The 27,707-nt window shown below is 54.2% G+C and overlaps 5 protein-coding genes across 5 annotated transcripts; 3 read left to right on the top strand and 2 right to left on the bottom strand.

Annotated features, from left to right (window-relative positions):
- Window positions 1-225: 225 nt before the first annotated feature.
- MONBRDRAFT_33245 (uncharacterized protein) lies at window positions 226-8,648 on the top strand (the record flags this gene model as incomplete). Its single annotated transcript, XM_001747459.1, has 21 exons — window positions 226-285; window positions 418-1,446; window positions 1,616-2,117; window positions 2,268-2,378; window positions 3,124-3,167; window positions 3,538-3,808; window positions 3,919-4,062; window positions 4,167-4,253; window positions 4,415-5,223; window positions 5,914-5,941; window positions 5,978-6,066; window positions 6,194-6,235; window positions 6,367-6,456; window positions 6,527-6,742; window positions 6,844-7,111; window positions 7,218-7,347; window positions 7,522-7,683; window positions 7,791-7,908; window positions 8,093-8,155; window positions 8,245-8,334; window positions 8,418-8,648. 21 exons carry the CDS (start codon window positions 226-228, stop codon window positions 8,646-8,648), a joined length of 4,584 nt encoding a protein of 1,527 aa, XP_001747511.1.
- Window positions 8,649-8,822: 174 nt separating this feature from the next.
- On the bottom strand, window positions 8,823-11,939 carry MONBRDRAFT_33246 (uncharacterized protein). Its single transcript, XM_001747554.1, has 14 exons — window positions 11,890-11,939; window positions 11,729-11,788; window positions 11,268-11,645; window positions 11,004-11,123; window positions 10,704-10,871; window positions 10,543-10,588; window positions 10,374-10,457; window positions 10,178-10,198; window positions 9,851-10,080; window positions 9,688-9,777; window positions 9,517-9,585; window positions 9,377-9,443; window positions 9,214-9,290; window positions 8,823-9,106 (listed from the first exon to the last, which is right to left on the bottom strand). The coding sequence occupies exons 4-14, from the start codon at window positions 11,022-11,024 to the stop codon at window positions 8,996-8,998; spliced, it is 984 nt and encodes a 327-aa protein (XP_001747606.1). The 5' UTR covers window positions 11,025-11,123; window positions 11,268-11,645; window positions 11,729-11,788; window positions 11,890-11,939; the 3' UTR covers window positions 8,823-8,995.
- An 889-nt stretch (window positions 11,940-12,828) lies between these two features.
- On the top strand, window positions 12,829-17,064 carry MONBRDRAFT_33248 (uncharacterized protein; the record flags this gene model as incomplete). Its single annotated transcript, XM_001747460.1, has 16 exons — window positions 12,829-13,098; window positions 13,199-13,334; window positions 13,444-13,533; window positions 13,646-13,832; window positions 13,953-14,022; window positions 14,121-14,226; window positions 14,309-14,413; window positions 14,552-14,789; window positions 14,882-15,091; window positions 15,237-15,280; window positions 15,361-15,440; window positions 15,584-15,832; window positions 15,903-16,196; window positions 16,325-16,484; window positions 16,587-16,708; window positions 16,808-17,064. 16 exons carry the CDS (start codon window positions 12,829-12,831, stop codon window positions 16,946-16,948), a joined length of 2,502 nt encoding a protein of 833 aa, XP_001747512.1. The 3' UTR covers window positions 16,949-17,064.
- A 310-nt stretch (window positions 17,065-17,374) lies between these two features.
- Window positions 17,375-21,452, top strand: MONBRDRAFT_27120 (uncharacterized protein; the record flags this gene model as incomplete). Its single annotated transcript, XM_001747461.1, has 15 exons — window positions 17,375-17,471; window positions 17,589-17,683; window positions 17,983-18,064; window positions 18,168-18,280; window positions 18,353-18,526; window positions 18,834-18,937; window positions 19,099-19,197; window positions 19,696-19,832; window positions 19,931-20,019; window positions 20,111-20,353; window positions 20,475-20,594; window positions 20,724-20,855; window positions 20,933-21,043; window positions 21,160-21,224; window positions 21,305-21,452. The coding sequence occupies 15 exons, from the start codon at window positions 17,375-17,377 to the stop codon at window positions 21,450-21,452; spliced, it is 1,809 nt and encodes a 602-aa protein (XP_001747513.1).
- A 2,016-nt stretch (window positions 21,453-23,468) lies between these two features.
- On the bottom strand, window positions 23,469-26,816 carry MONBRDRAFT_9831 (uncharacterized protein; the record flags this gene model as incomplete). Its single annotated transcript, XM_001747555.1, has 8 exons — window positions 23,469-23,652; window positions 24,308-24,452; window positions 24,574-24,632; window positions 24,713-24,806; window positions 25,565-25,667; window positions 25,803-25,900; window positions 26,036-26,109; window positions 26,716-26,816. The coding sequence occupies 8 exons, from the start codon at window positions 26,814-26,816 to the stop codon at window positions 23,469-23,471; spliced, it is 858 nt and encodes a 285-aa protein (XP_001747607.1).
- Window positions 26,817-27,707: the final 891 nt, after the last annotated feature.

Here is a 27,707-nt window from a genome sequence, read left to right on the forward strand (position 1 = left end):
CTTTGCTTCGCCGTTCGTGGCGGTTGCGTGCCTCCTCTCTCCTCGCCTCAAGCACGACGGGGTCAAACACGAGGGCGCCGTCTGTGTTCGCCAATCCCCAGAGTTTGGCCTTTGTCAAGTGATCACGAACATTGTAACAGATACACATCGCGCTCGACCCTTTCTTGCGGCTCGTGGACTGGCGGCCATTTTTGGTGCGCTTTCGACTTGCGTTTGCGGCTAGCCATGGGATCCAGTAGCTCCGTGGCCCGCGCCCAAAAGGGACCCGCGCTCTCCGCCGACCAGGTACCCCATATGCTGCCTCACTGCACCTTGTCGTCTACAGACCGAGGCATTGTCCCGTCTCCTCGCACTTCCTTGCTTGCTTATTGCGCCTCTCTCTTGCTCTTTGCTCGCGCCATCTTTTCTTCGTTGCAGCGGTCCTCAAGCCTGGGTCTGCTCAACGAGACGCTTGCCACCTATAATGAACGCGCCGAGGACTGGCGACGTACCTCACAAGAGCAGCGCCGAGCCTCGGCCCCACTCACGGGCACCTCTTCTCACAGCTTGGGCAAAGCATCACCAAGCACGCCCCCGGCTTTCCCTGATTTACCCTCTGGCGGCCGACCGCGACCCTCCGTCAGTCTGCCCTCCATTCATCGACAGGGCTCCCTTGAGCTGCCAAATCGCAAGGTCCAACGCGAGCGCTCCTCGGTAACAGACCTTCCTGCGCTCCGCAAAAGCAACCCTGTGGCACAGGACCCCCATTTAAGCCCGGCACCGCCAACTTCCCACAGCAGCCCCAACTCATCCTTTCGCACTCCAGGCGCTGCGGAGAACGTTGCAGCAGCGAGTCCTGGTGCCGTCAGCACGAGCAACGAGTCAGTCTTCTTCAACCAAGGCAAAAACAACACGCGTCGTCGCAAACCCAGCGTTGCCGGAACGGCCTCTTTTCTTAAGCGTGTGCCCAAGCTTTTGGAGCAAGCCTTTGAGGAGAATCGTGACAATCTCGAGGGAGTGGCGCCAGGCTATTTTGATGTCGATCCTACCATCGAGTATGGCGTGGCGGCCACCCTGATTGATGGCGCAACCTATCAATACGGCTACCAGGAAGACTTTACCCTGCAGGCAGCTGTGTTGCCCATTGTCCTCTGTTCGGCCTATCGCCTGATTGGCCAAGCTGGCGTTGAGGAGTACACTGGCGTTGAGCCGTCCGGGGCTAATTTTGACAGCTTCTCCATGAGCGAGGATGGTCTTCCGCATAACCCACTGAACAACCTTGGAGGTCTTGTCCTTTGCGCTCTCATCCTACGTGAGGCTCAAACAGTGCCCCAAGCATTCAAGCTGATTCAAGATCTGGCCAAGTGTGCCGTGGGCTCTTCCGGGCGCGTTTTCTTCGATAACGCCGTCTACCTCGAGGAGCTGGAGCATTCGGACCGTAATCGTGGTCTGCTTCATCATCTTCGCGTATGTGCCAAGCAGAGCCCTTGACCCTCTTCGTTTATTGCTTGTCCCTGTCCTTGCCCCGGTCCTTGTCCTGGTCCTTGTCCTGGTCCTTGTCCTGATCCTTGTTCTTGAACAAGTGTGAATGCTCGACACTCATCGCATGCCACGTTATGTTTGCAATCGGAGGTAGGAATCGCCCAAGATGCAAACATTGTTCGAAGTGGTCGATAGCAAATCTACGCTCGAGCTCTATCTGCAGTGCTGTAGCCTGGCCACAACAGCCGCGGGCTTGGCCACCATGGCCGCGACGCTGGCCAACTTTGGTTGGAACCCCTTGACGCACCGCTGGGTGATGCCTTCGTGGGCGGCCAAGCTTACGCTCCAACACATGTTGGCATCGGGCTTGTACCATGCCTCGGGCAACTTTGCTTATCGCGTGGGTATCCCGGCCAAGAGTGGCGTCTCAGGTGCCTTTATGATGGCGGCACCGGGTTATGGTGGCTTTGCCGTGATTTCCCCGCTCAATGACGGCCGCGGCAACAGCATCCGGGGCATGCGTGTCGGGCAAACCCTGAGCGAGGCCGTGCGCGAGCTCCACTACATGCATGCCGTGCAGCGTGCGGCGGTGAGCATGACTCGCAACAAGGTCAACATGTCAGAAAACCCCAACTTTGTGCTCCTGGCTGCTGCAGGTATGCCCATCACCGCTCACTTCTTGTTGTTCCAGCACTCAGGCAGCCAGTCCACGTTTCTTTCTCTCCGTGGACTCGCCTGCCCCACCAGCCTCTTACGTGCCTGCCCATTTCTTGCCCCTCGTGCCTGCATGCTCGGGTCACATATAGAGGCCAACGCGTGCGATCAGATTTCGCGCTTGCTGGAGGATGAGCTCGTGACGGACATTGACGTCCGTGATCCCCAGGGCCAGACGCCACTGCACCGTGCCATTGCCAGCGGTTCGTGTTTTTGCTTTGATGCGGTGTAATTTGTCTCATTTGGCGTGGAGCATGTCAGCTGGCTGCGCATCCCCCGCAGCAGCTTCTTATATGGCCTGCTCTGCTCTGGTTGTGCAGATGCTCTGGCAGCAGCCCAGCTGTTGTTAGACAATGGCGCCGACCCAGACATCCGTGATGATCTTGGGAACACGCCTCGCTCGTTGGCTCGCCACTTGAAGCATGAAAACATCTTTTTGGAACTTGATATGGGCACGACAGCCCGACCCTCGGAGGCTGGCAGCCTCTTGCCATCTGAAACGGCCACCCGAACTCCCTCAGCGACTCCCCGCTAGATACCATATCACTAAGCTTCTCGTCGACTTGGGTAGATCGTTTTTGCTTTTGCTTTTTGTTTTTATTGCCCTTTGGTCTTTGCAAGACTGCGAGTGACTCGCGTCCATTCCCATACCTTCTCTCGATCGAGCTTCCACATGATACATGTAATTGCCTTTAGTTTTTTTTTCTTTTTCATTGAATGCGTTACCTTCTATAGAACTTGAGCCCCGATCTTATGCTGTTTTTTTCCTTCCTCTTTTTCTTGCTGCATTCTTCTTGTATCTGCCTACCGTTGCGCCTCCGTCTCGTGACTTGCAGTCCCCCCTCTGATAATCGAAGAACCCCCCCTCTTGCTTTTGACCGCTTCCCTTTTTTTGCGCTCCATTCCACCTCTTAAATTGTCTGACAAATAACATAACGGAATTGTCAGCCAAAACCGACCACGCGTTCACATCAGCTTTGGTTCATGTGCTGGTGCGTGTTTTTCAGCTTCTTGGCACAGGGACGAGCTTGGCGTGCGGCAGCTGGTGGCTTGTGGAAAGGAAGAGGAGCGCAGCTGGGGCCAGATCAGGCGCGCGCATCGATAACAGCGGGTGTCGTTTGGCTACGCCTTTGTACTCCTTTTGTGGCGAGACGAACTCCGCTTTTGATCTGGCACGACCTCGTGCACGCAGCAAGATGGCTCCTCGCAAGCGGCAGCTCAACCCCATGCCTCTCCTGGTGCGCTTGCAAGGGCGGGCATGATCTCCTCTTGATCTCTAGGGGACGACCTCTTTACAGACGTACGGTCTTGTGAACTTTCATCACGCATGCCGCTCATGATCTTTGCCTGTTTGTCAAACAGGATGAGGAGATGGTTTTATACGAGACACGGCAGCTGGGCATTGCAGACGACCATGTGTGGCGCATGTGGCGGGCCATCCTTCACAACGGCGTCACCAACGTGCGCGATATTCCAGAGCTGCCCAAGAAGCTGTATCAAGTAATCGAGGAGAAATTTGCGCTCACCACCTCACGCCTGGTGAAGGAAGAGACCTCTGCAGACAACACCACAACCAAGCTGCTCATCGAGCTGCAGGACGGTGCTCAGATTGAAACGGTCATCATGCGTTATGGTGCGTACAAAGCGGTACAGCCTCAGTTTGGTTCATTCAGGTCGCCCTGGGTGTTTTTGGCGTTGGCATCAGCCATTCTGACGCTTGAATATCGGGAATGAATCTGGCAGGCCGCTTTGAGCTGCGCAACTTTCCCGAGGACGCACAGAAAAAATCGTCGGATGGAGAAGTTTCTTTTGTCAGCAAGGAGCGTGCCACCGTGTGTGTGTCCTCGCAAGTTGGCTGCCAAATGGGCTGCACGTTTTGTGCTACCGGTATGCACTGCATTCTTGGGGCTCAGTCGCAGCAGAAGACGAAAAGACAAAGAGGCAGACATGACAAAAGTGCCAAATAATCACCTTGGCCACTGTGTTGGCAGGTACCATGGGGCTCATGTCCAACCTCGCGGCGGGCGAAATCTTGGAGCAGCTGTATCATGCCAATCAAGTGGAGAAGATTCGCAACGGTGAGTCTTCATGACACCGTTCCTTTTACCATCGTGCGTGTGCTATGCCCTTTGATCTTTTCGTCTGTCTGATCTTGCATGATGTCACTTTATGCATTGGGTCCTGTGTGGTGACTTGTCGCTGTCGTGTGGTGGTTGTGACGGCGATTCTGGATCCTTAGTCGTGTTTATGGGCATGGGCGAGCCCCTGGACAATTACGATGCTGTACGCTTTGCCGTCTCGGCCATGACCGATGTCCGCCGCTTTAGTCTCGGGGCTTCAAAGATCAGCGTGTCAACAGTGGGCGTTGTCCCACGGATACATCAAATGGTGGAAGATATGCCTGATGTGGGACTCGCCTTGAGTCTACACGCACCGAATCAAGAGCTCCGCGAAGAGATTGTCCCGTCAGGTCGCTCTTGGCACTTGGATCGCATTATGGAGGCCATTGACCATTTTCAGGAAACGCGTCAGGAGACAAGTCGGCGTCGACGCACACACATTCTCATTGAATATGTCCTCATTGACGAGGTCAACTCGACTGAGGAGGTGGCTCATCAGCTGGGCCATCTGCTCAAGGACCGCGATGTCTTGGTCAACGTCATTCCCTACAACCCCACCGATGTGCCACATGATTACAAGCCACCATCCCGAGCCACAACAGATCGTTTCAACGAGATTGTGCGTAGCTACGGGCTTCGCACCATCATTCGTCAAGAGCTGGGCCAGGATGTGAACGCTGCTTGTGGACAACTCGTGGTCCGCTCTCAGCGCGCCAAGGAAGCCAACGCCGCAGCTGCCCCAGCCGTGGGGGATCTCGAAGATCTCATGAGCCGCAAGGGTAACAAGGCAACCGAGGCCGAGACCCGAGCGCGTGTGCGCCGCCGCAAGGCCGGTGCAAGCGATAGCACCAGCCCCACTTCTGACAAGGAGGCAGCGCCCGCGACAACTACAACGGTCCCCAAGGCATCGCAAAGCTCCTGGAGCTGGGTAGTGGCTGCTGTGGCGCTGATTCTATTTGCGCTCCTCCTCCGCATGCTTTGGCGCGCTTCGATGGCGTAAGCCCAATGTAGTTGGGAGGTTTAGGACGAGTTTTGCTTCATGTTTAACATGAGACTGAGCATATAGAGTGAGATCTCTCTACCCCCCGCCTTTTCTCTTGGCTCGCGCCCTCTTCAGATTGCTAGTTGAAGCCGAAGCGATGTCGAGACGTCGATCACGGCAGTTTTGCGTGGCTGGGAGAGAAGAAGTTTGAAAGAGAGTTTAGACAGAGTTCAGTTGGGGGAGTCTTGAAGGCTGAGAATGATAGTCGTGAGAGAGCGTGAGAGTGTGAAAGAAAAGTTAGACAAGAATAAACTCAAACCACAAGAACACAAAGCAACAAAGCAATCACTTTTGACATGTGTGCGATCCACCCTTTTGATAACAACACAACAACAACAACAACAACAACAACAACAACAACAACAACAACAACAACAACGACGACAACAACGACGACGCGACATTTGATCGGAGGCTCCAGATCAATCAACAAGAGCGCACGGATCGTAGCAGGAGGCAGGCATTGGTGGTGGTCGTATCGCTTTTGAACGTGGATACGTTACACACACACACACACACTTGGCCAAGATGCCTGGAGACGACATGGCCTCTGGTCTGTGGTGGCCTTGCTCGTAGCTGATCAACCATGATCGCTTGTTTGTCGGTGTGCCACCTGCAGGCTCACACGGTGCGTTCGTAGGCAGATCCGTGCCGCAGGTGTACCATGACGTGTACGCTGCTGTTTGTCCTGCCGACGAGGGCCGAATCACGTCCAACACCTTCCTTGCGGTAAGGTTGGACTGATGCTCCCAAGCTGGGCACTGGTAGAAATTAGCCTGTAACTTCTCCCGCCACTCCTTTCGTCTGGTGTGACTGCATTCATTTCAGCCCGTGCTTGCGCTGACTCCGCGTGCAGATTGCTTCCCAGGCCTCGATACCCATTGGGGATGCCAAACAGGTTGGTGGCTGCTGCATCAAGCTCCTTGAAACGGGTCTTCACGCCACGCGGGTCCAGTTATTCGTCGAGCCCGCGAATGACAAAGTTCCCATGCTCAACGCTCCAACCTCTTTGCATTCGTTTGCTGGCAGGCATGGCATCTCTCTGACCCTTTCCGAACGGGTAGCATTGACAAGTCTGGCCTTTTTCAGGCTTTGGCTATGCTTGCACTGGCCCAACAGGTTGGACACTACTTGAATTGAACGGTCGCCCCCGCATATACGCTGGGGGCTCACACATGGCGCTTGCTAGGGTATGGTATTTACGGTGGCAGCGGTTGAGGCGTTGCCTGAATTGCCACCATTGAAGCTTGATCGTATGGAGGCTTTGCGGGCGGCTGGCATTGAGTCGGGCAAGAGGGCGGATTATACGTATCGTGAGTTTGAAGAGTCTGAGTTTGTTCAAGTCATGCTTGGCCATGCCACAGGCATGCTGAAGAAACATACCAATTACGAAGTTTTTTCCAAGGTCTGTCGCCCTTGCATGGTTGTTTAGAAGGCGGGCGTCTGGTTGACAATCTCTTCATGGCTCTGCGAATTTGTTTCCACCTCCACCGCCATCCACCCTAGCGCAAGTCTACAACTGTGTCACGGCGCTTCTCCGACTTTGAGCCTTTGGACGCCTATCTGCGCAAGCGCTACCCCTATCGCATTATTCCCCAGCTTCCTCCCAAAACATTTGGGGGTGGCAATATGAAGCCCGAATTCATCGAGCATCGCCGCCGCGGTCTCCAGCGCTATCTAATGTTTGTGGGTCGCCACCCCGTGCTGCAAGACGATGAGATCTTGACTGCCTTCCTGACAGACTCGTCCAGCGACATTCAACTCAAGGTCAAAGGTCGGTCAAACAATCGACCCATTGCTACCAGTACTTGGCGAGGTGGTCCACTGAGGCAAACTTCTCAACGCAATTTGCTTGTTTGCTCGGGCATATCCGCGAGTAGACGCCACCAAGCATGTGCGGGAAGAATTTTACACGCATGCTTTGGCGGCCGAGGCTAGCGAGCTGGTGCCTGACGACATGGCCAAGCGCATCGCAGGGCTTCAAACTGAGATTCCCGAAGTCATGGATATGTACGTCATGAATCAGCGTCTGGCAGTGCAAGTGCACTCCAGTCAAATCGCACGACTCGCCCCATGTGCTCGTATGCTTGTCGAGCAGAAGAATACATGCAGTCAATCTCGGACGTACCCACTGCGATTCTGGTATCACTGAGCCGCCTTGCTTGATTTATGTTTCATGAATAGTGTTGGTCAGCTGATGAACACGGCGCAGGCTGTGAGTGACAATACGCAAGCGCGGGCTCAGTTGTGGCGCGATTTTGCGGAGCAACTGCGTTCTTTTGGGGCAACACCCACGGGAAATATGGCTGGTGAAACGCGCTGGCAGGAAGCCAACCGCAACTTGAGGTTCGACAAGAATGTAGCTTTCTGTTCTCCGAGAACGACCAAATCTTCACTGCTGCAGTGTCCATCGACTCCTTTGTCCTGTGCTGATGAGCCGTGGTCATGTGCAGGGACATCGCGGCTCTGGTGGGCGGCGTGGCCGATCGCGGCGACGAGCAGCGCTTGCGGGAGGAGGACGGCATTGTCGACAACCTCACCGCCTTTTACGAAGTGGTGGCAGGCTTCAAGGTACTTTTTTTTGTTCAAAGCTGATTTCTGAACCAGTTGTTCTTTCCTCTGCCAAGAACTTGACACCATTAATGGAAGGGCGAGAAAGTTTAGGCAGCTGCCAGTTTCTGGTTCTTGTCCTATTTTCATCTGTTTTGAGCATTTTTTGCGATATTATGCCCTGAATGCCTGTGCTTTCTTGTAGGAGACGCTGCATCGTCGCAGTAAGGGAATCGTCAAGGATTTGTCTTCTTCTTCAAAGAAGCAGGTACGCCATCTTGTTGGCCAAATCTGTCCATGGCTTATTTTCACTCTCGCCTGGTCACCCGGATGGCGCGGCAACGATCCCGCGGCTAGACCAAGGAGCACAGCAGGGCGAATCGGCTGTCCACAAGCTCGGGCAGTGATACATCGGACAAGGTTGTGGCCGAAACGCGAGCACAGCTTGTAAGTTCAGCGTCATACTATTGATCCATCGCCCGGAGCCGTTTTGTGGCAAGGTGCCCTCACGCTGTCTTGATGGGCGATAGGCTTCCTCGGCCACGGAAGAGCTGCATCAAATGAACAACTTCTCCATTTACTGTGTGTGGTGTGAAGCTAAGCTGATCAAAGCCTTCTTCTCCAAGATCGGCACCACATTGGAAGAGCTTTCTTCTTCACAAGCCACCGGCAACAAACAGCTCACTGCCGCCTGGCAAACAGTCCATCCGGTGATTGAGACACTGGTGGCAGCTCTCGACAAAACCAGTTTTGGCTACTAGTCGTGTGCAATGCTTTGTGGAATGGTTCGCGTGTGCTCTTTTAGGGTATAGAATGACTGAAGCGGGATCCTTTCGCTCTTGTTCGGATTTGCATCTCGCTCGTTGCAAAGCCAGATGGCTATTTTGGTGTATTGGGCGTATTGAACAAAATGAGGCTTGGTTGGCTGTGTTTCATGCACAATTGATGTCAATTTTGGACAGAGGGGAAGCTGCGGTTTACACGTATGTATTTTTTTCACATTTGAGGAGGGGGTACAAAAACCAAATGGCAAAGGAAGCAGCCGGACGGGAGCGCAATACAGCAAGCAACAAAGCCAACACCGGCGCAGGCGGACGGAGTTTATTTTTTACAGACCGCCCTCCTCTTTGACGAGCGTGAGTAGTGTACGGCGGTAGTCGCCGCCCGTATCACCGTGGATCATGCTACCCAGAGACTTGTTGTACATGCTGAAGAAACGCTGTAGAGCCCATGGAATTCGGGTGTGTGAGTCGACACACGAGCGCGTGATGAAAGAAGCAGGATGTGTGTGTATGTGTGTTGAGGGAGAGGGTCGGAGTATCGCACCTCCTTGATTTCAACCATGTCAATCTCGGAGCGAGACACAATGAGGCGAATCAGAGCGCGATCGGCCGTGCCGGCACCTAGTGCATGGTGGAGCATTGAGTAGAACGAGTGAGTGGGAGCTGGGGATCCTCAGGACCTTGGTTGACACGCCAGGAGCACTAACCCTTCATGGTTTTGTAGATGCGCTCCGCAAAGTAGCCCGGGCGATCGATGGCACACATGGCCATGGCCTAGCAGCAAGATGCCTCAAATGAGGTGCCATGGACAGGCAAGGGAATGCTTAGCCTGCATGGAATCACGCACCTTCATCGAGTTTTTAAGATCGCCACCCATCTCACGCTCAATCGAGCGCACAATGTCATACTTGGAGATCTGTCCAAGTGCGCACAGCGTGTACAGGCGAAGATGGTGTAAGGCATGGCGAGGGGCGTCGAGTTGAGCCTCGAAACCAGAGCTGCTGCGAAGAGAGCGTACCTTGCGATACTCTTCAAACGTAGCACGCAGCTGGGGGAAGGAGCGCAGGCCAATGACTTGCAGAAACTTTGACTCGTCCGTGCCCCATTTCTATGTGCAGATGTGAGCGACAATTCTGTGAATAAGTGCGCAAGCAATCTTGAGTGGCCACGGCTCGACAAACCTTCTCGCCAGCCTTATGCAGTTCCTCGGCCTCCTGGCGGGCCTTGGCCATGTCAACGGGCTTGCCTTCTTCACGGTTGCCCTGCAAGGCAGAGATGAGAGCGCGCTTGAAGTGGCCACCCGTCTCGCTCTTGACATCCTTTTCAAGATCGCGCTTGAATAAGGTCGCATAAGCTTCCTTGATGGCGCGGATCTCGGCGTTGGACTTGGTGCAGATGGTCTCGATGAGCACTGTGGATCATAGGGCGGTTTTTTGAATCAATGTCGGATGAGAAGATGGAAGAAATCAGGGCTAATTGACTTGCCACCAAGCAGACATGATGCGCACCTTGTTCATCAGTGCCAACGCCTAATGGGATCAGACACACGAGGGGGCGGAGGTGTGGATGGCGCGCCAAGAAAGTCGGAGGAAAAAAAAAGAAAAAAGAAAAAAAAAAGAAAAAAAGTGAGGTGACGAACAAGGGCTAGAGTGCCAAGCTGCAACGAAGTTGAATGAAAGACTGAGAGGCCAAGGGATGACGTACCCTTCATGGCTTCACGCAATACTTGTGCGTCCTGTTGGGCCGGTTCCATCATCATGGCGAGCAACACGTCCTCAAAGTTACCGCCTGAGAGATAGAAGTGCAAACGTCAGTTTTGCATTTTGCAAAGTGGGGTCAGCAGCGCACAAAGGATTTCGCAAACGAGGTGTACCGGTCTCGCTCTTGAGATCTTTGATCAGGTCCTTGCCATACATGGTCTGTGGTACGCGCGATTGTGCAAATGTTGATGCCAAGAGGGTGAGGACGACCACAGAAAAGAGAAAGGGAAACTCACGCGTAAAGCTAAGGAATTGAGAATGGCGATGGACCCACCTTGAAATGGCGGGCAATATCCATGCGCTGCATGGCCGTGCGGTTGGCAAGCACGCGAATCAGCGTCTTTTCATCCGTACCAAAGCCCTTCATAGCGCCGCGCAGTGCCTTGGCATCCGCTTCCGGATCAAAGGGGTGTGCAGGGACCACGGTGGCATGGTAGGTCGGCTATAAAAGGGCGGGCGACAGCACAGTCAGGTTCGAAAAAAAGGTTCGAGAGAGGGCAAAAAAATAAATAAATAGGGGGATGGGGGCAAGAAGCATGCGTGTTAGTTGTTGACGACGGGGTGCCTTGCAGACCTCGAGAGAGAGGCCAGCCATTTGCTGGTGCACTGGGACTGCGCCATGGGCCGAAGGTGGGCCACCCTGTGGAGTGCCGTACGCGGCTGGGGCAGCGCCGTATGCAGCCGGGGGTGGTGGCTACGGATGGGCGGACGAGGTGAGAAGCTGTGGGTCCGCTTCGAAGGGGCTTGGATATGTGGCGAGATGGCGCGAAGAAGGGTGTATGCAGCCATCCGCATGCCCTTGGCCTCGGCAAGGCGGGGTGTTTGAAGCAAAACGTACCGAGCTCACTGATCCGTAAGACGATGGCGGAGGCGCTTGGCCCGCGGGCGGGTGTTGCGGATGAGGAGGATGAGCACCCGGGTAGCCTTGAGGCACTGGGGGTGACGTGTGGCCCTGGGGCGGGTACTGCTGGCCCTGGGGCGGGTACTGCTGGCCCGGAGGCGGGTACTGTTGGCCCTGGGGCGGGTACTGCTGGCCCGGAGGCGGGTACTGTTGGCCTTGAGGCGGGTACTGCTGGCCCGGAGGCGGGTACTGTTGGCCCTGCGGCGGGTACTGCTGGCCCTGGGGCGGGTACTGTTGGCCCGGAGGCGGGTACTGTTGGCCCTGGGGCGGGTACTGCTGGCCCGGAGGCGGGTACTGTTGGCCTTGAGGCGGGTACTGGAAAGCGAGCGCGGGCGGATGAGATTAGCCACCCCTGCGAGCAGGAGGTGGGAGGAAAGGCAAGCTGTTGGCAGACATACTTGAGCTTGAGGGGCGGCACCATAAGGAGGATATGGGCCAGGCTGAGGCGGATAAGCAGGCTATCAAGCAAGCCATTCCCATCAGATGAATGTCTTAAGGCCTTCAAGAATAGCACTGTGCCAGGCGCGGGTAGCGAATCGTGGGGCTTTTGGATACACACCTGGCCGTAAGAGGCCGAGCCAGCGCCGTATGGGCCGCCAGAGGGAGGAGGATAGGCCATTTTGCACAAGAGGGAGAGCTCGACAGCGGTCTATCGACGCAATAAGCCACAGCAAGCCATCCGATCAGGAATGACGACACAAAGGCCACAAGCTGGTGATGAGATCGCACTCGTCACCGCAAACACAGTTCAACCAGCCATATAACGGCATGCGATGTCAAACATCAAGATAAGCGCAGCCCATGTATGACCTCTATCCGGGTTCCAGCCCTCTCCTTGAACTCAAAAACACCCCCTGACCCAACCAGCCGCCGTCATAGGGCAGCGCCACTGCACTGCGCCACTCACTTTCTCCTTCTCCCCTTTACAACAGTAACAACAACAACAGTAAGAAGACGCTTACAGACACTTCAGCAACCAAGTGACAATGAAAAATGAACAAACGCCCACCCCAATGAAAGGAGAGAGAGAGAGAGTCGGCTTAATGATGGACACACGTAACCATAACACACACACACACACAAAGAGTGTTGTGCGTGTCAACACATCTATAATTAGAACAAGCCACAAAAGGCCAAAAATCTGACAATCATCGTCTTCTTCTTTTCAAAAAAAAAACTAGGGCCAACAGCACCATGTATTCCCATCTGGTCACCCACGATAGTACTAGCATGGCCCAACATGGCTTAACTGCGGCGATCGGACGAGAGCCGGTGTATTCCATGTGGTATGACCGTTGGCGATAAGCAGTAACATAATTTTGTATATGAAAGAAATTTTCCAACTTTTGAACACAGTTTGTTGTTGTTGTTGTTGTTGTTGTTGTTGTTGTTGTTGTTGTTGTTGTTGTTGTTGTTGTTTTGTTCTTTGTGTTGTGCGACAATTTTTCTCTCTCTCTCTCTCTTTCTCTCTCTCTGTCTGTCACTGCGCGACCTCGCGATGGCGCGTGCTTCGTCGTCGCCACCGCCCTGGCGGTTGGGTCGGGTCTTGGTGGCCGTGGTCCTGTTGGCCGCGGTTGCGGTCAAGGCTCAGGCACCGATCACAGCTGCACCGGAGATCTTTCCTGAATTTCCGTTGGCCGAGACGCTAGAACAGGCGTTGGCGAGCAATCAGGCCGCTGGACCAGTGCCTTCACTGAACGTAACCCGCGACACCTACCTCGAGCTCATCGCCGACATCTTCCTTCACTTTCGCCAGTATCAGAACAAGGTTTGGCCGGGCGTGCTTGCTTTTGTGCTGAAGCGTGCCGCCTGCCCAGAGCGTTGCATGTCCCACCACGTCCCCTCATGACACGCACACTCGACCACAGAACGCCTCCTCGATCCAGTATGGTCGAATCATTGATCCATATGCGGGCATGGAGATTCAGTACAGTACCCCAACTTTTGCTTTTGCCGGCGCCACTCTCCTGGAGCACCAATATTTCAACGCATCTACCCATAATGGTACCCTCCCAAATCCTCTCGATACGACCCGTAGCCCAATTCAACCGTTTCGGAGCCCCCAGTTTGGCTTGGCCCATTGTCGCTCACCAACCGTGGTGTTCATGCATAGCGGTCCTCACCGATGTCAGCCTGGCCATGACCGCCGCTCTCACCGCGCTGCAGTACGGCCAGCCCAATGGCGAGCACGGTTGTGCCCAAGGTCAGTTTTTCTTTGCCCGTGTATTCTCTGCCACCCAAGCTCATCTTTACGACCGCCTTGGTGATCCGATTCTGCCGCCTGCTTGAATGCTCCGCCAACGTCATTGCGATAGGTCACTGCAACTTTTACACCATGCCGCTTATGTTGGCGTTGGAGTCTCTCAATGGCACCGTCGATGCCTCCTTATTTGCAAGCTGGACGAATCTGGCACGTAATATCAAGCCTGAACGCTCCTACAGCAGCTGGCCCCACGCCAGCGGCAACTGGGCCATTGTGGCCCTCACCGGCGAATATCTGCGGTTCGTGCCAACTGATTGTTTCACACATGCCCTACAGCTGCCCGTACATCAGCTCAGACCCGACAAGTAATCTTTTTTTTTTTCACACCGCTTTTTGTACTCGCACTTGCCCTGCTCCAGCTACCACCTCGGTCTGCGCGCAGACATGGACGACATTATCGAACAGCTTCGTTATCAATTCAATTCCGCGGTACGCCGAGCTGCAACAAAGAGGGTTTTCTTCAGCCCACTCCATGCCACTGCAGCACCACCTCATTTTTTTTTCCTTTGATGCCACGTTCGTGACAGACGTGGACGGACAACGGCGAGTATTTGGACCACAGTGGCTGCAGTGGCAGCTGCAGTCCAATGCCCTACGACCACTTTCCCCGCAAATACATCACGATCATGCTTGGTATGCTCGAGTGCGCTTCGCCTGTGCCTGCTCGTGCCGGGGTCAACCTCACTTTCGATCGGGGCTGCTTATCGTCGGGCAGCATACGGCTATGCCGCGGAGAATGCATCCTGGTACTGGGAGTTTAACCGTCGTGGCGCTTGGACCTCACTCGTCCTACAATCTCCTTGGGGAGAACTTCCTACCGGTCAGCCTTCTGCCTTGTGGTTAAGCATGCTCCCGCCCAAACCGGTCCTGGATCGGCATAGCATATGAAAACGTGCCGAGTATTTGCACTGAATCGGTGCTGTGTTTGTCTGCACCCCATACCTGATCTCCAACACAGGCGGCCGCTCTTCTCAGCATCAATGGAATGAAGCCGTGTCCACCGTGACCTTTGAATTTTGGGCCAGTCGTCTGAAAGCAGAAAACCAAACCACCGCGGCCTCCCTGTTCCGCCGCGCCGCGGCTCTCTCAGTCAAGTCATTGCAACGCTGGCAGCGAGACTCGGGCGAACTCAACATCGTCAAGAATCGCTTTGACCCCAGCTTGCGCCACGGCTACGAAGGCTACTCCTATTTTTCGTGCGTACAACCTGGGTTCTTGTACCAAAATTCGACGCTGTGCTTTCAAACTCTGTCAGCACTCACAAAGCCGCCTCCATGCACGACTCTAGACAATACAACCTTTTGCCAGCCAGCATGTTGGCCACGGCCGTCAAGCTGGCCAACTTTCAGATCCCAGAGCGCCCCGCACTCTCCGAAACGGGCGGCTTTGCCTTTCAACTACAGAGCCTGAACAAAGTCATATCCAACGTGGGGGGTCTCTATGTTGAGAGCGAGACCTTTGCCGATGCACCACCCCATGATGTCATGGGATTAACGCGGTGAGTGTGGGGCAGGAAGTGGACTGACGCGAGCTTGCGTAGATGTCTTTGTCAGAACGGGCCATCCATTTGCAAGTGGTTGAGTGGTGCATGCTTCTCTGATCTTGATGCTTGGTTCCCGATCCCTTGGCTCCGTCTCTCTTAGCTTGCATCAACGTGGAACCGAGCCACTCATCAGCCTAACCGCTGGTAGGTCACTGCTTCATGGCCTGGTGTCTTTTTTTTTTTTCATTTGCCTTGACGTTCTCATTTGATTGCTCGTGACGCAGGTGCGCCGCAACAACCCCCAGAGGCCAATCCCAATCCGTACGCGCTGACCGTTGGGCCCATGTGGACTTATTCAGAACAGGTACTCCTCCCCGCCGACAAAGGGCTAGCAGTGAGATGGCCATCTAGATTTGATGGGCATTTCAGCTGACTGACGCAATGATATCATTTTGATGTCTTTTCTTTCGCACGCTAATGTAAACTCGCAATCTGCTGCACCCGTAGACCCTTTCGTACGGCAAAGTGCAATCTGAAAGTCCTTCGTATGACCCCGAGCGTTTCCCAGCCAAAAACATTTTGTGGAGTCAGAACCCTGACGATGTCCAGGACAAGCTTTGGCTCCTGCCTGACGATGTGAGCACGGGCAATTTCACCATCGAACTCCATCAGATGCAGCCGCTATATGCTTTGCGCCTCCGCAACAGCCACAACGATGAATACAACGATCGCGGCGCACGCGACTATGTTCTCGAGGTTAGCTTTCAGGCCTCTCGCTCGTCTCTCAATTCCAGGCTCATTGTACTCCATGGTTTCATGCGCGCAGTGCACCAACAACACTGAATCTTCGTGGAGCACTTGGGCGAAAGGCACCCTGGCGCAGGTTGCTCAAGGCGAGCCGTTACCTTGGGAAACCATTCCATTGCCGGGTCAAGCAGCTCAGTATTGCCGTCTGTCCCTGAGCGGGTTTTATGGCAAGGGCATCGCGCTCAATGGCTTTGCTCTTCTGGGAGTTCAGCCCAAAATCGGCCACTTGTTCTTTAACAGCTCCTTCGCCACGATCGACTATTCGGCTGTCACCGGATCCTCCTGGGGACTGACCACGAGGAGCAATGATTCTGTACGTCCTCATCAAAAGGCCGTCAGCTCCTGCAGGCAAAGCCATGTCGCGCACGACCCTGCCATTCGCCTTTTGACTTTGCATCACGCCCTCTAACCCCCCTATCGTGAATTGGCTGGCTGGCACAGATTGGCTATGTTATCTCGTACAGCATGAGTGATTCTCACATGCGGGCCATCAGCGAGGCATATAACGTGACCGCACAGCAGGTCACTTATGCCGTGTCCTTGGATACGGCAATTGATGTCACTTCCTCCTTCTTGACCATTCCAATCTTTGTTACCGAAGGTGCGCCATGTTTCTTCGCAGCGTCAGCCTCTTGCTTGCACTTGAACTTGCGCTTGCACTTGGGAACTCATTCTGCTTTGGTGCTTGGGGCTGTTGGGATAGGCCAACAGAACAGCAGCTGGTCCATTGATCGTGCTGCGCAAAGCATCACCGTGATGTGGCCTGGTAGCCGTACCTCTCAACTGGGCCAGTCATGCATGCAATACAATGTCACCTCTGCCCAGGTACGCTCCTGCTCGCTGCGCACGAGTCCCGTCGTTCCGGCTTACAATGGTCGCACCCCCTTCACGCAATGCTGTCCTCCTCTTCATGTGTTTGCTCAGGGTCTACCGGTGACGCTCGAGGCCAGGAATGATTGGATCTTGACGCGCAACGGCTTTATGACCTCCGTGGCAGCCTCTTCCTCTGCAGGCGTAGCCGACCTTCGCCTCACGATGCGCCCTCTGGGCAGCTCCTGTCCTTAGGATTCCGTAACTTCCCCCTCCCTCCCTCTGGCACTTCGCATCTTCTTGTAGCACACACCCCTGTCGACAACTTACCCACTGATGAGGATGCGGATAGATGTTTGAAATTGACTTGCAAAAAAAACAAAAAACAAAAAAAACAAAAAACAAAACAAACAAACAAACAAACAAACAAACAAACAAACAAAGAACCAAATACATGCATGTAAAAAAGGGCACCAAATTTTCTAGTTGAAAATTTTGAAAATCGACGCGGGCACAGTACAGTCACTGTATTGTGTGTGACCCTTTCAGGCGCCAAGGTGGCTTGGCAGGTGGGGCCAGCAGGGTTGCAGCGTGACTCGTGGCATCTCACCTTCTGCCGTTCAATATTGTTCGTCTGCGCAGCCGATTGAGCATCAGACAGAAGTTTCGCCAGTGCCTGCCATGGCAGCTCCGCTCCCTCGCACTGGCGCCCATGGCCTGGGATTGGCCGGGGTCCTCTTGCTGTGCATCAGCGCCATGTATTGTGGAGCCAGCGCAGGTATAGCTGGGGTCTGCTTTTGCCCTCGATGCCCCCGTGCTGCCCTGTCCTCGCCGAGAGCTGAGTCAAAAGGATAAGGGGCACCACCACTCAGCTTGGTCGCACTTCTGTCTGCAGCTGCAAGCCTGCCACTGCTGCTCCCGCCCGAAGCCGGAACAACGCAACTGGACCAGCTGGTCCTCAATGAGACAACTCTTGCCGCGCTGGAGGCGGTCAGTTACTGATTATTGCTGTTGCTGCTCATCAGACACCGTGGCATTGCAGCTCTGCTATTCCCTATTCATGGTTGTGCCTGCGTGCAGCTGGAGGACCCTGTACACGTTCTGGCTGTGACAGGGCGGGCGCGTTCGGGAAAATCCTTTCTCTGTAATCAACTCGCTCACAATGTCGACTCGCCCTTTCTCGTCGGTCATGGCTTGGCTTCAACCACTCGGGTACGGGTGTGAATCTTAAATGCCCCGTTTCCTCTTCCAGCGCGCGTGGTGAATTGAATGATGTCTGCCTTGTGTAGGGCTTGTGGGTCTCAGAGGAACCCGTGTCAATCAACGGTGCTCACGTGCTTATCCTTGACACTGAGGGCCTGGATGCTGCCGGTCTGTTCCTGCTTCGTGCAAGCCGTGCTCCCATCCTTGTTAGGCTCGTCTTTTGAATCTAGCCATGCCATCTCACGGATTCTTTGCCCTCTTTGATGGTTAGACCGTTCGTGGTATGATCACATGCAGATCTTTGGCTTGGCAGCCAGCGTGGCGGACGGACTTGTCTACAATGCTTATCGATACATGGATGGTGCTGCCCTTGAACGCCTTCATGTGAGAGCAATATCGAGCTTGTGACCTCTTCGCATGGTCTGCCCCTCTAATTTCAGCTGCTGGGCCCGACAGGATCTTGTCTTGAATAGTGCAGGCTTGGTGCTGCAGGCCAAACTGGCAGCCCAGGAGGGGCACGTTTCACGAGTCTTGGAAGGACAGACGCAGCCCAGCCTTTTCCTGTCCATTCAAGGTGTGGGGCGCCAACTAGCTCAGATGCACTTTAATCTCAGTTGGGATGCCCGACAGGTATGGCAGCACGACTGCGCATCGTGTGGTCCTGTGCTCATTTGCGCCTTCTTCCAAGCCACTCCTATTCTGACGTAAACACTTCCGTGCACTGCGTGTGGTATCGATTGCCTCTTAGTGGGAGCAAAACGCCATGCCGGGAGCCGTAGACCCCATTGCGCACCTCCTCGATGGCCTTCATCTCCTAATTATGGCCGAGGCTGTGGCGGGTGCTGATAATCAAGCGTTACTGGATGGTGCGAGCAAGGTTCCAGTTGGTCTTGCATTGTGTCATGCGGTCTTGTTTGCTCACGAAACATTCTTGCAGGCTCGGAGCACGATGCACACGCGCCAACCTTCCGAGAGCAGCTGGCAAAGCTACGTCAAGCGCTCTATTTTAAACCTGAGCGTGCACTCCAAGGCCCAGAACTCGTGGCACGCTTGCGCAACTTTGTTCAGGCAAGCTCACGTCTGATGCTGCCCCTTATTCAATACGTCCAAGCTCGCATTGGCCAGCCGCATCTGGCAGCCATCTGTTGCCGATTCATCTGACTCATGGCATTGTACCTATTGTGCTTGTGCGCAACTCACAGGCAGCCCAGGAGGGACAGGCAGTCGTGTCAGCCACCAAAGAAGCCGCCACCGCCATGCGGTTGCATCGGCAAGCTCAAGCCATCCGGTCCTCTTTACAGGTGCGTTAAGAAACAGCTGAATGCTTCAGACTGCATTGGCCATCCCGTGTTGTGGTCAAACGAGTGACATGATGGCTTCTCAGCATGGCTGACATAATCCACTGGGGATGTCTTTTTCCGGGCCGGCTTACTCATATCGCTCATGTGCAGGCCTATCAATTTGTTGTCGAACAATTTCTGCCAGTCTGTGAAGCAGATTTTACAGCACAGATGAGCATGGCGCAGGCGCGGGCCCTTAATTTATTCAACCTCCAAGCTGCCAACTCCAGTGACACCGCTGTTCGTCTCAGATATTTCGGAACTCGTGCTCGATGCAGTTGAAGACATTGTGCTTACCACCTTGTTGCGCCGGTTCCCTTTTCTTTCCCAAGGAATTGGAGAGACGACTGCAAGAAGCAGCGACCCAGGCCAACACACTGCGCCCATTGCGCCTGGAGGTGCAATATCGTCAAGTTCCGGGCTCTCACTGTTTGTTTTTGGCGTCGTTGACTCACGTAGTGTACCCACTCGACCGCAGGCCTCGGCTCGCTCTCGTTTGGATGCAGCTGTGGCCGAGTTTGTCGCCATGGCCGCCCGTGCCAATGCGTCCAGCACCAAAGAGCTGAAGAAAGATTTGCAAGCGCACCTTGAGCAAGGTATGTGCTCAGTACAGTTTGGCCTTGTCCCACTTTCTCGAGTTTTGTTTCGTGTATCAGGAGCCCTGGCTAATGCCAATTTGCTCGTGGACCCGCAGTGCTTCGCAACTCGCTGAGACCGACTGCGGAGCAATGTGTTGCTCACAATGATACAACGGCAAAGTACCTGCTGAACAATGCCACTTCGGTGTGTGTCATGCACCGGTCTTGTCTCCCTCGACGCACAGACATGCACGGAAAGAACCTCATCTTGTAAATACGTGCTTGTGAATGTGCAGGTCTGCCAGGGCGCTATCAGCCAGCGTGCGCTTGAGCTGACCACCGGGCTAGCGACTGCCATGCGCCAAAGCTTAGCTGAGGCCTTTTCAGCGTTTCGCGACTGCCTCTCTGCGCAGACCTCTGGCCCACGCGACTTGTCGTCTGTTGGGTTTGCTCGACGCAATGCCACATGTTTTGCGCCCTTCACATCTTTGGCGGCCAAGGCAGAGCACATGTGCGCTGACGGGGATTTGCCCGAGGAAGTACGTTTGCGGGCCATTTTTAATGTCCGTCCTGCAATGCAGTCATTCACTTTCATTTTTTCTTTTGCTTTCGGCATCGCTTTTTTGCGACCAACCATGTGCTTCGGGCCGACTGGGATAGGATTTTATTTTATTTCAAACGTACGTCCAGGAACATGCCCAGTCTGTGGTAGGCGAGCAGCAACACCTTTTACAAGAGCTGCTGACCAAGGCCAGCCATGAGATTCTTGATACCCACACGGTCAGATCTTTGCGTCATCGACTTGACACGATTTACAGCTCGCTTGGAGCATCTCGTATGTCCAACAACGCCTTTCTCCCTGCGTGCCAGTTGGTCTCAACCATTATTGTGGTGCTTTGTTATGCATAGCTTGCTGTCATCACGGAGCCCATGACTCCCCGCAAGGCGTCGGCAGTTGAGCAGCAATACCGAGAGGCGATTGAACAAGCCTTGGGTGCATCTCTTCTGGCCGATTACCACGATGAGGCGATTGCACTTGAGGTAAAACTAGTCGCACATGGCATGAGCTGGAGCAGATCTGTCTGGTGTCTTAAGCACCGCCTTCTTCTGGCTGCTAGGTGCGTGCTTCTGTGCGAGACATTGTGGAAAACCGCGTCGAAGCGATGCGTGAACTTAATGCGGCCTTGATTGAGTCGAAGATCAATCAGCCGCTGACCGTGGTTGTTCAGGTTGGTCGTGTCGTAGTGCTCGACTCGTACCAATCTATGCCGTCTATTTGCCACCCTTCTGATGCATGGGCATGCATGCACATGTGTGCACCTGCATGAATGAATGCGAGCGACAGAGCTTGAGCGAGACAACGGAGCCGCTCCAGGAAATGACCCACGTCTTTCGGCAGCTTTGGCTTCGGTACGTTCAGAACGAGGCTACACTGCGCAGAGAGCGCCGGCGTGCAGAGTAGCTCACGATACATGGCCGGTGTGACATAGACCCGAGCTTGTGCGTCGGTTGGGCCAGCATCTGGAGACGGTGACTGAAGATGCTCAAGAACGGGAGGCTTTTGTCATGGAGTTTCTGCGCACCAACCCGACCGTGCAAGCGGCCCAGTCTCAGGCGGCTCAGGTATGTTGTGCTTGAAACAGGGTTCACACGTTGGGCTTCTTTTGTGCTGTTGCGGAAGCCAGTCCTTTTTTACTTGTGGGCTCAAGCAACGTGTATGGTGACTTGCCACAGGAGTTTGTACTGGCCATCGCGCTGGTCGTTTTCACAGTCTTGGTGGTGACGACCGTGTCATATATGCTATTGCATCACGAAGAGGACGCTGAGCCACGTCATGGTCGGTCAGCACTGGTTCTTGGCGCAAAGGCAAACAACCAAACCCCAGAAACCGACGACTCGGTCTCAGACCAAAACAAAGCGTCATGGAGCTTGCGCTCGCAGTCACCGGCAGCACCGACGCCTTAAAATATCCGCTGAAAGAATTCACCTTCTGTGTTTGAAATCTATTGTGATAGAGGGCTCGTAGAGTGTCTTTGTTGATTCTTTCATTGGTTTTGAATTGTTCATATAGACAGGCTTGTCCAGGTTGGCATGTGAAGTCGCAGGGAGGCCACGCGACTGGGTTGCATGAAAGAATATGATACACCTTTCAGTCTAGCACACTAGTCGAGGTCAAGGCACACAAAAGGCTCATCTTTGCCACCTTCTTCATCAGAACATGGTTGAGCTGAGGCCATCTACACGATGGCTGTCCACGTCCATACATCGTAATGGGAGCCTTTGGGCGATACTAAGAGCGCGGTCCCTTTGCTGAAGACTTGCGTTGGCCGAGCTCGGTATGTTGGACAAGGGTCATGTTTGGCTCAGACTGACGGCGGGTCAGTACGCGGCGTGGAGCAGTGGGGCTGGGTGAGTTGCTAATGGAGCGTGTCGGTGATGGCGAGTTGCGACACAGGTGACGCATAATCTTGGTCCGGCGGGTTGTCAGCTCGTGCAGCTCTGAGCCAGACACGCCACTTGATTCACCCGTTGGCGCCGCAAGCGCGGCAAATTTGGCAATCAGGTCGGCCGCCTCTTCATGCCCCGCTTCCACGGCCAGGGAGTATGGAGTGTTGTTATCGTTATCAAACAGCGTGGTTCGAGCCCCCGACTGGCAGAACAGTTCGATGAGATCCTGCGCTCACCATGAACCCAACCAACAGGCATCATGTGAGACGCCAAAGCGCGAGAGACACGGCCACAACCCAGAAGCTCCCCCGCATACCATATTTCCAATAGAGGCGGCGACATGGAGTGGAGTGCGGCCGTAGTAATCAGGTACATTTACGTCGGCACCAGCCGCAAGCCACAAGTGAACCGTGTTGGGTTTCTATGTCGTGTCGTGTCCAACATGAAACATTGCATCATTCAGGTCCGTGGTGAGAGATGTTTTTCAAGTGGGCTGGTAGGAAAAAAAAATCATCCTATCTCTCCTGCGCGCTCTCCTCCACACATGCACAAAACATGCACAAAACATGCACAACATTTGCAAAAAAAACAAAACAAAAAAACAAACAAACAAGCAAACAAACAAACAAAAACAAGTGCAATTTTTAAAAGAACATGGCGGGGCACGTACGCCGACAACAGCCGATGCCAGACAAGCGGCCAGCTCATAGGAAGGCAGGCCGAGGTGAGCCCCAGCCTGGCGCAGCAGCTGCAATTGCCCATCAAAGAGGTAGTATGGTTAAACTGCTGCACGGAATAGCCGCAAAAGGCCTGGGTGGAGCGTTTGAGACGCCATCATCTTCAGGCTGCGCCGGCTCTGGGTGGTAAGCATACCTCAATGATTTCCAGTTGCTGGGCTTGCACAGCATCGCGCAACGGTGTCCAATTAAATCTGCAAGCGGGCCAAGGGCACATTGAGCCTGTGAGCAGTTGTCCGGATTTTGTATGTCAAACTACTCTTCAGGGTGACATCGTATTGAGGCATCTGCTGATCGAAGTGAGTACCTATCCTTGGCATGCACGTAGGCGCCTGCACGCAAGAGAAAATCGACCACACCACGGTGGCCATTGGAACTGGCCAGGTGCAGCGGGGTACGTCCATCATAATCGCTACTGTTGCAATCCAGTCCTTCATCCTGAAGCGGGTCGTGCGATCAAGGACAATGGTTAGCGCACGTGGCTTAATGGTTGAATCACTTTGTTTCCCGCCTCCCTGGCGGGGGTGAGAGTTGAAGCCAGTTTGTCACCCACATGAAGCTCCTTGAGCCAGACCAAATCACCGCGATTGGCAGCTGTGCACATGAGGAGTGGCTGCAGAGCCGTGCGAATCTGCTCGTATTCTTCGTTGGCCCTACAGACATAGTGGGCGAGACAATTAAGGAAAAAGGATGGTGACAATCTCGAAGACGCAAGGTCGGGCAAGAAACAACCAAAGCGCAGTGAGATCCCTGCGTTGGAATCACGGACCTACCCCATAGCTCCGGCAATGGACCGCAAAAACGCATTCCCTTTGGCTCGGGCGTCGCGAGTGGGCGTCCCTGCCGTTGTCAGCTGCCAGCGGCGGATGTTTAAGGACCAAAGGCGTGCATGGCGCATGAACAAGAGGCTGCATCATCCTGGGTTGGGATTTCATTGCAAGCTTGACAGTTGACGTACCTCTCCTCGGAGGTTGCGAATCAAGAGGCTCCGAGCTTGGTCTGGTGCCACGTTCTGTCGTCATTGAGCACGGTAGTTTATGTTAGCAGCACGAAGATGATTGTGAGCCAGGGCATGGACCATTTTGGTCGGTCGGCAACACTGACCAAGCCAATGACATATGCGAGCTTGGTCAGCGCACATTCAGGTGTCATGTCCGCCCCGGGTAGGATGCCGGTTTCGTACAGCATGCGTCCAGTCCTAACACGCGCACATTACGGGACACAAGTGTGCACACAGAAGCAGATCAAAGACTGAGTAATTTGGTGGAAAATTTGCTATTTTTGATATGACCACGATGGGGGACAAACTTGTATGAGTCTGTGACGTTGCCGTGAATGCACTGTGTGCAGTTGATGATGAGGCAGCCTCGCGCCGTAGCCTCGCGAAAGGGCTCAAACAACTCAGGCCGGTCGTCGGGTGCATTGCCGGCACCATAGGTCTGAAGAACGGCACCTAACAACGAAACAGGTTTGTGAACAAAACATCATGCACCCACGTATACGTCCATGGCAGGGGAAGCAGTAAACGTATAGTGCAAAATCTACAAGAGCTGGCTGGTTGTGAAGAAATTTACCTCGCATGGGTGGGGCCAAGAACGCACGAAGAGCCTGTGCCGTGATGCCGGGAAAAATTCTACGCAGTAGCACACATGTTCAAGGTTAGACAGACAGTCATCCATCGCAACAGGACGCGATCAGCAAATCAAGACCTACCGAATGACGCAGACATTGGGGTCCAAAGCCCCCGACACGCGAAAGCGCTCAATCTCCGTCGGACGATGAATGAGCTCGCGGCGTTCAATCACACCTACACCAAAAGCAGATTGATTGATACGCGAGCACATCAGGAGAGGAAGCACACCAGGAGAGGAAGCACACCAGGAGAGGAAGCACACCAGGAGAGGAAGCACATAAGGCGACAAACGGAAAGACGAACCAGCACCCAGCTCCATGAGTGGAGGATAGTTTGGGGACTTGAAAGCATCAAAACTGAAGGCGGTCATCTGAGGGCATGATTCTTAGGTCAGGCCCGGGGTCCAAAAGGAAGACAATTACTAAAACTGCACAAGAGCTCTGACCTTGGTCGTTCGGTTGCCGCGATACAAGCGGTCGCTGAAGTAGATGGTTACCTAGGCAAACAGGCTGAAGGCTAAGATTTGACGTTGAATGACACAATCCGCCTGACATCCCAGCATACTTGGAAGCATTTCAAAAAGCGGATACCTCTGGAATGACAAAGCAACCGGCCACGGAGAGTGCGCCGCTGAAGTTGGCGATTCCATCTGAATTCATGGCTTCCAGCGGCAGCTGACACACGATTGGGGGGCATGATGGTAATTTCTGGTGAGCTGTGGTGCGAAGGCTCTTAGCCAATCATGAATAGGGCGAAACAAGGTACCTGGGCACCGGTGATGACAACGCTCTTGCCCAAGTTTTCCAGCATAAAGGAGAGCGCGGATGCTAAGCAACGCGGTTCAGCAGCAGGTGAGGGCGTAGCCGGAGTCGGACGGCCCAGAGCATCGGTGCGGGGTGGCATTGGCAGACAACTGGCCCTGGGCGCAGTACCTGTGTACGTCATCGTATCAGTGCCATGAATGATGAGAAAGCCGTCGTATTTGTCATAGAAGCGGCAGATATCATCGGCGATGCGCGACCAGGATCGCATGTCCTGTGGGCGTACGTTTTGAAGCCAAAAACTTGAGCAAACAGTTTTGCTGGAATGGTATACCCAAAAAAAGGGAACATGCGCGGGATGGTGGTGGTGGTGGTGGTGGTGGTGTTGAATATAGGGGACTATACTGACCATGCAGCTCGAGTCGAGCAAAGGGGCGTACTCGAGAAATTCATAGTAGATGCGTCGATGCATTTGTGGTGTAAGGCGCAGCACAGGGGTGACGCAACCTGTAAGGAAAATGGCATCAAGATCAGGGTGGCATGGTCATGAAAAATCAGGTGCTGCCCTGGAGAATGGGATCAGCTTTCAGGTGCGTCGCCGTTGATGAGAGCATGCCCGGGCCAAATGCGACACGCGCACACCTGTGTCGTGGCTTTGTTGCAAGTGGTGCAGGGCGTATGACTTGTCATTGAGAATACTGAGGTCACGGACAATGCTGGCCAAGAAGCCAGGGATGGGAATATAGCCTGGAAGAAGCCAGGGACACAGGCCAAGACTGGTTAAGGGCGAAAACCGTGGCAAAGAGGACCCTCGGGCACGTGCATACTGAACGGGGGAAGCTTTGAAACAAACCATGCTCTGAATCCTTCATGCCAATGGTGCCTCCCGTGTTGATGACGAGGACGCGCGACACCACCTCAGTGCGCGCTTGACTGTCAAGATTCCCAAGCGCACACCATGGCAAGGCGTGAGAAGAACGGCCGAGGCAGCCAAGCTAATCATTTCAACTTAAGGAGGTTTCTCCATTGTCCGCAATGTGTGTTGGTTGCACGCATGCCACATGTGCTTGGCAGCATTGACATCCGCATCGCCATATCAATCAGCATTGGGAAACGCATGCACCGAGTCGTGCAGCTGCACATCGTACAGCCACGGCCGTGCGGTGCGCGCTGCCCCACGGTACCCAGGAGCCGTTTGTTGGTTGATATCACTCCACTCGGAACAACAAGCGAATCCCATCGCCATTCACTGCACTGAACCATGAAAACGCCCCGGTCCCCTTTCATCTGCCATGTCACCCCTTGGCACTGATCTGGTTTACCTTGCTGCAGCCGCGGCCGCGGCGGTCACCGCATTGGCCTCATCTTCAAACGCGCTGCCGGCGCTGTTCGGCGGAGAGAGCTGCTCGGCGAGTTGCGACATCACTCCAGACAACGAAGGCAGTCAGAGCAAACAAAAAAAATACCGTTTGTCAGATTATTTTTGCAATCTGAGGGAGCGACCAGGACTCGATCCTGAAAACGGCCCGGCCCAAACGCAGCGCCATGAGCTTGCCCAGCATGTCGTTTCAGGTCAAGGTATGTGCTTGTAGCAGGAAATACTGGGGGCCCTTCAAGCGCTTGCTGATCAGTGCTTGTCGATGCCGGTGGTCCTTTTTTGGGGGGCGGTGCGAGTGCGTAGAGCCTGGCTTGTATGACAGTGAGCCCGCCGGATTCAAGCAATCGCTTTGCCGAAGCCACCTCCATTGCCGTAGCCCACTGCCATGTGCGAAACGTATCTGGTGTATGACACACACCCTGCTGGCCGAGGGATTGGCCCGTTTCCACCCACACCGCTCATGTGACTGTGTGCTGACTTGTGCAGAGGAATCGGCCACGAACAGCTAATGTGTTGCTCTCCATCTCGGAGCACGGCTTTGTCGTGCGTCTCGACCCGTCTTGCGTCTGGGCTACTTTGCATCGCCAGTTTGGGTGATGTGATGTGATGTGATGTGATGTGTGAGTGTGTGTGTGTGTGTGTGTGTGTGTGTGTGTGTTTTCCAAAGTCGTGACCATGTTTTCAACGGGTGGTGCATAGGTTGAAGACGAGCGCACGCAATTGCGCCAGCAATACGATTTGTGGCGCATCCCCTACTTCCGGGTGAGCTTCCTGATGCTCGGTAAGCATAGTGACCAGGTGCTTCAGGCTATTCTAACACGCAATGTGCACGAATACGTGCGCCCATTTCCACCAGGTCGACGACCCGTCTCTCTTCACCTTCCTCTGGCCCATGCGAGATGCCAACACATTTGAATGCCACGTCTTTCGCTGCGC

This window comes from Monosiga brevicollis, genomic scaffold, assembly GCF_000002865.3.
Source record: "Monosiga brevicollis MX1 MONBRscaffold_17 genomic scaffold, whole genome shotgun sequence".
In the NCBI taxonomy this organism is placed as follows: Eukaryota; class Choanoflagellata; order Craspedida; family Salpingoecidae; genus Monosiga; species Monosiga brevicollis.

What these genes read in the sequence shown, in the direction of transcription:
- MONBRDRAFT_33246 (XM_001747554.1), bottom strand. Translation starts at nt 11,024, where the DNA reads ATGGCTGGCCTCTCTCTCGAG. An exon ending in TGGCTGGCCTCTCTCTCGAG is followed by an intron (nt 10,872 to 11,003) that starts GTCTGCAAGGCA and finishes GCCCTTTTATAG; the next exon opens with CCGACCTACCATGCCACCGT. An exon ending in CGTTTGAAGAGTATCGCAAG is followed by an intron (nt 9,586 to 9,687) that starts GTACGCTCTCTT and finishes GCACTTGGACAG; the next exon opens with ATCTCCAAGTATGACATTGT.